Here is a 5438-nt window from a genome sequence, read left to right on the forward strand (position 1 = left end):
CAGGATTCGTACTGGCATGTCCATGGTCTAGCAGAATGATCGTGCTTCTGAAACTAGCACCATCCTCCTGACCTTTGCGAACATCCAGGGAACCAGTTTAGACCTTATCAGCATAGCTCTATTTTTCACAATTACCATCCTTCTGACCTGGGCTCGATCCACATCATTTGTGGGCATCGATTGAACCAGTTCAGTCCACAGGAGCATAGCTCGATTTTTCCTCTTGTTAAATAAGGATAGCTCGATACCAGTCTAGGTATCCTGAGCTAAAGACTCCTAAATGCTGTAAACAAATTCACCATACGAGCACCTGTAAATCCCTTTCACCTGAGGACACTAGATTAGGTCGATTACTCATCAAACCACTGGAGCAACAGAACAAGTTCTATTGGGTTCTTTTGCTTGGTGTAAGTGCATTTATGATCTTAAAATCAGGACATAACGACAACCAAAAATGCATAGTTCCATTCTTCAATTTGAGCCAATGATCCGCTTATCAAAAGAGCCTTTGACGAGAATGGTGGTAGCGAGTTCAAAGGTTTTCAGAACACAGAACTAGCCATTTACCTATGGATTTTGATCAAGTAACAGCCGGTCCACACGGGCAACAACAATATTGTGAACATCATTACCGATTGAACGTCATCAAGAGGAAGGCAGGAATTGAAAAACCCTGATCTTTCAGATCTCCTTAGAGGCAGCAAAAGAAGGGTGAATTTCCGCTAAAAATCTACCAACTTCAATCTTTTCCACAAGCAACAAAAATAAATCACAAATGTTATCAGGGGCAACTGTGAGGCAGTCCTTTGCGCGCCCGCTATAATAATAGCTTATGAACACTAGCAATAATCTCTGTTTTATTTTCAACTGCACTTCAGAAACCAGCCCATCCAGATGGTTGGCTGGTCTCCACCTTTTTTGTTCCCCCACCACTGAGTCTCTGAGAAGTATTTGCCTGAGCAGAGGTCCTCGACACCTGCGCACCAAATGGCGCTGCTGTGAAGCTTTCCAGATTGAACCCCCACACATCACTGGAGGGCGCTGCCGCCGATTGCTTGGTCAGATTTTGGTGACCATTGGTTGTTCCAGCTGCTCTAGACTGGGCTTTTGGCTCCCCAGAAAATGCCTGCCATGGCTTGGGCTCTTGGCTGGGTGATGGAGAACTGTTTGCGAGCATCCCTTGCTGGAGTTCCCATACAGTTCCTTCAATCTTATCCTTTTGCTGCCACCACACAAGCGTTATGTAGAGTTAGCTTGCAGCAACTGTATGGGTGGGTAAGTTTTCAAAGCTGGAAAACGAAAAAGAGCATCTGATAGGAAGTAACAGAGATTGAAGATGTACCAGAGTTCCAGACTGCAAGCTTCCAAGAGAGATATGGCTCTTTGAGCTATCCTTACTTGATGGCGATGGAGTTGCTGCTGCAAGGGCGCGCTTCAGCTCCTGGATCTCCTGCCGCTGAGAGCGACAAATGGCCGACAACTTCTCATATTTGGATGTAATTTCGGCTTTCCCCAAGTTGGCTTGCTTCAACTGTTCCTTCAGCCTATCCGCTTCAGCTTCTAGCTCTTTTCTCCCTGATCCATTGTTATGATTATTACTAGCACTATTTCTGGAGTCAAGGTTACTGGTCTCAAACTCAGCAATGAAGGTGTTAAATGCCTCGTTCTGAAATGTCTGTATGGTCTCAGGATGTACTGCTTTTGTTTTCTGAGAATTCTGTTGTGGCTCCTCTTGGAAAAAGCTTATTTCAAAGCCTTTAGAAGGATCCTCTTCAAACTTTTTGAGAGGGTTTGCTGCTCCACTTTGTCCCGTATGAACATGTTCTCTTGGCGAGATGGTCTTGCTATCCAGACTATTCTGATTGTTCTTGGATCTCCACTGTTTAAATGGTTCCTTGTCAATCAAAGAACCTTTGTTTTCTGCAACCTGCGGATCATGTGCATACTGGGTGGACCAAAATGAACCAATAGGACACCCAGCAGCTTTTGAACCACCCTGGGAGGGTCTAGAGTGTGACACCTTTTCAGATTGCACTGAGATATTTTGCATCTGTTCTCTTGATGATGGTGGTGGAGGAGGGCTCCTTCTAGGCATCAAATATTTCTTAGGAAGTCCTGTAGAACCCATGTTCAACTAATATGATCACATAATATAGAAAAATTCTTATATTGAAACATAAAAGCAATATTAAGAAATGCCAAAATTTTGTGCTGAGAAGTTGCTTTCATATTAAATCCAATTACAGTAGCTAATACACATATTGTCCAGGATATAGCTTCCAAGCATCAGACAACAAACCAGGACCAACAACCAGAGCGATATCTTTCTGCTTTCTGTGAACAGCTCACTGATTTTCAGTTTATACTAACCTTCATCATGCATACTTGAAGTAGGATGGTACATGCTGATATTTGATGATGACCCATCAGGTAAGTATTTCTGCAACTCCACAGGCAATTGTTCATTAACACGAAACCACACCTGAAATGTGAAAAAGGCTGGGCATCAGTAAGATGAGATTTAAGGCCCCTTGAAATCCTAAGCCTACCACATATGCAACACTCTATGACTAACCTAGTTTCATGGAGATGAATGGCCAATCAAGCAAAGCCCTTGCCTGCGTGATGTCTGGTCTGGCATTTGGAGAGGCTTCAAGCATGTCTTTAATTAGGTTGGTTATGGCAGCACTATATTTTGGTAACTCTGGAATGCGATAGTTTCCATTCAATATCTGAAGCTTTGATTCACCATCAAATGCAGATTTGAGGTAGCAGATTCTGTACAAAAGGCATCCAAGAGCCTGAAAAATGGGAATGTAATAACTTTCTTTTAGTTTCTATAAAGTGAACCCTTCTTATATGCAAGGAAAAAACAGACAAGTACTTCAGTGAATCCCTGAAAAAAATCATAATGGCAAATCAACTTCGTTTACCATAAATTGATCATGCTAAAGCAATTAATTTGAACTCATACTATCTTTTTTTTTAATACATGGAATGAAATTGAAACTTGAAAGAAAAGAATCTGAGGATGATTTGAAGAGAGGTAAACACTCAATATTGTAGCTAAAGGTATAAAAAGATTGGTTTCATTACATACCCAAATGTCCACCTTCTCACTGATAATTTCTCTTCGAAAAAGGTCCCACATCTGAATCAAGTAATAAGAATTTATTGTCATTCTCTCCACTAATTATCATAAGCATGAATCTTGTTAAATTGCAAAAAGTGAAGTCATTCTCTAGTTAAACCTCAGGGGCTCTATATGCAGGGGTTGTATGCTTTCTGATATTGTCTTCTTCAATACCCATCTCTTCAGGCCTGTCAAAACACTTATGATTGGTCGAAGTGCTACCGAAATCGCATAATTTCCAAGCTCCATCAGATCCAAGCAGCACATTTTCAGCTTTCAGGTCTCTGCAGGATTCAATAAGAAGGATAGCCATGAATGAGAGGTTTTAGTGAAGGAAAGGAGGTTAAAATTGCATAAAAGTTTTCCTTTTCCAAGCAAGTATTATCTCCATAATGTATCATGTACAGGAGTACTAAAAAAGAGATCGAGGTTAGACAGCAGACCTTTCACGAAAATAAAAGGAAAAGATGGATTTATTTCAGTAAAATCTATCATAAATATAGAATTATTAAGAAACATAACTTTCTTTTTGGTAAATTTCATATTGCAAAAAAATAATAATGTTTTTCAAAGCTAATGCATTTCTTCTGACCACATATCACGAGAATGTGGATCAAAATTCTTGAATTTTAGATCCAGAAGACATGGACAGTATAAGAAGCTATTAGCATAAAGGCAGCATGTTTCTGCTGGAACTATATGAATCACCTGAATAGTTCAGGAGGAAAGTACCTGTGAGCGATAGGTGGTGACTGAGAATGCATGGCTAACACTGCATTGCAGACATCCCTGAAGATCAGGAGGACCTGATTCTCCTCAAAGTACCCAGCCCCTCTATTATCCAGCACAGCAACCAACGACTTCTCACAGAACTCCATCACGATCAACACCTCCTTCATACGACCCATGTCCAATATGGTGTGGGCCACAAGCGCGACAACATTCGGGTGCCCTTTAAGTAGTCTCATCACCGAGATCTCCTTCATTGCAAGATCCAGTGACTCCCCATCATTGCAGATCATGTGCTTCAAAGCATATTGCTTTGATGCATGCAGAGCATCACGAGCGAGATACACACAAGAAAATCCCCCTTCCGCCATGGCATTTCGAACATGGACCTTTACATTGCCGACATCGATGGTGCGACCTTCCAAGCCGGTCGGTTCTTTTGCTGTAAAGGGCTTGAACCTCCACATGACTAAATCGAGCAATGCACAGAAGTCACGGTGATTCTGGCTGCAGACACTAATGAAGCATAGATCCTCGTCGGTATATCTTCAATAAATTCTACTGTACAAAACAAGTTCAAAAATCTTTATCAGAAAGCAAAAAAAAAAAAAAAGGAAATCGAGAAGAGGATCCAAACGCCAATACTCAAAGGTAACTTGTTTCGATCCAAAAGTTCAGCTTTCCATACTAGCATCAGTACCTAATTCTGGATAACTAAAGATCTTAGACAGCCTGGATAAAGATCTAGGGCATTAAAAGACAAGATATTGTTAACTGATCAAGATCCGCACCTAATCACTATCATTCTTGCCCTGGATTTGTACTTTGGTTCTTTGAAATGCGGTGCTCCACGGATTCTGATATAATTAAATAAGCAGGGAATATAAACTCGCATTGGTATCTACTTACGGATGTAGGAATTCAAAGAACAAGAGACCGCGAATCATTTATCAATGAATCTATCCTTATCCCAACATGCACTCTAGATCCAGGGAAAATATTCAAAACACTCATATCGAGCGAAAAAAACTCAGAATCTCAGCGAAAGAACGCGAACATTCGGTCCAAAGCTCCGATCAGAATCAGAGAAAACCCTAAGAAGCGGAGATCGACGCACCTTTCAGATCGGAGGCAATAGGAGCTTCGATTCTTTGGGCCGAAGCGAGATCGGAGGCATTTCCCGTGCGATCCCAAGAACAGAATTTCCGCATCCAGATTCCTAACTTAAGAGAAAAGGAACTGAACCAAAAAAAAAAAAAAAAAAGCAACAATGAGGAGAGACGGGGTAGATGGGTTGGAGATGCGATAGAACGTGCCGGCAACTAATAGGGAGCGGATACTTATAGGCTCCAGCTCGGCGACGACCGGCGTGGAGGCAAAGACGCGTGGCGATGGCCTCGATTCTCGAGCCAGATTGGCGTGACTCTCTTTCCGCGAGTCCGGCAACATCTGCAGCGTCCGATGGGTGGGCCCATCGTTTAAATCAATCAGGATCGTCCAACATCTGGATACTGGGAATGGGTGTGAGAAGGCCCAAAGCCGGCATGTTGAGTCCGGCAAGATAGGTTTTGGGGCC

General features: G+C 42.1%; 1 protein-coding gene across 3 annotated transcripts; it reads right to left on the reverse strand.

Annotated features, from left to right (window-relative positions):
* Positions 1-663: 663 nt before the first annotated feature.
* On the reverse strand, positions 664-5176 carry LOC103720255 (AP2-associated protein kinase 1-like). 3 transcript variants are annotated; one of them, XM_008809867.4, is made up of 8 exons: positions 4980-5176; positions 3866-4378; positions 3252-3417; positions 3101-3151; positions 2619-2801; positions 2371-2482; positions 1343-2115; positions 664-1222 (listed from the first exon to the last, which is right to left on the reverse strand). In XM_008809867.4, the coding sequence occupies exons 2-8, from the start codon at positions 4327-4329 to the stop codon at positions 875-877; spliced, it is 2097 nt and encodes a 698-aa protein (XP_008808089.1). In that variant the 5' UTR covers positions 4330-4378; positions 4980-5176; the 3' UTR covers positions 664-874. The 3 variants fall into 3 exon arrangements, with proteins under 3 accessions (XP_008808089.1, XP_038972061.1, XP_008808088.1); XM_039116133.1 differs by having other exon boundaries at positions 3866-4420; XM_008809866.4 differs by having other exon boundaries at positions 3866-4423.
* Between the last annotated feature and the right edge of the window lie 262 nt (positions 5177-5438).

This window comes from Phoenix dactylifera, unplaced genomic scaffold (genome assembly GCF_009389715.1).
Source record: "Phoenix dactylifera cultivar Barhee BC4 unplaced genomic scaffold, palm_55x_up_171113_PBpolish2nd_filt_p 000064F, whole genome shotgun sequence".
Taxonomy (NCBI): Eukaryota; Viridiplantae; Streptophyta; class Magnoliopsida; order Arecales; family Arecaceae; genus Phoenix; species Phoenix dactylifera.

Excerpts from the sequence above, each read along its gene's own strand:
- LOC103720255 (XM_008809867.4), bottom strand. The coding sequence starts at position 4,329 with ATGTGGAGGTTCAAGCCCTTTACAGCAAAAGAACCGACCGGCTTGGAA. Across the intron at positions 3,418-3,865 it reads TCACCACCTATCGCTCACAG|AGACCTGAAAGCTGAAAATG; the intron begins GTACTTTCCTCC and ends TGAATCCTGCAG. Across the intron at positions 2,116-2,370 it reads TTCAAGTATGCATGATGAAG|GACTTCCTAAGAAATATTTG; the intron begins GTTAGTATAAAC and ends TGGGTTCTACAG.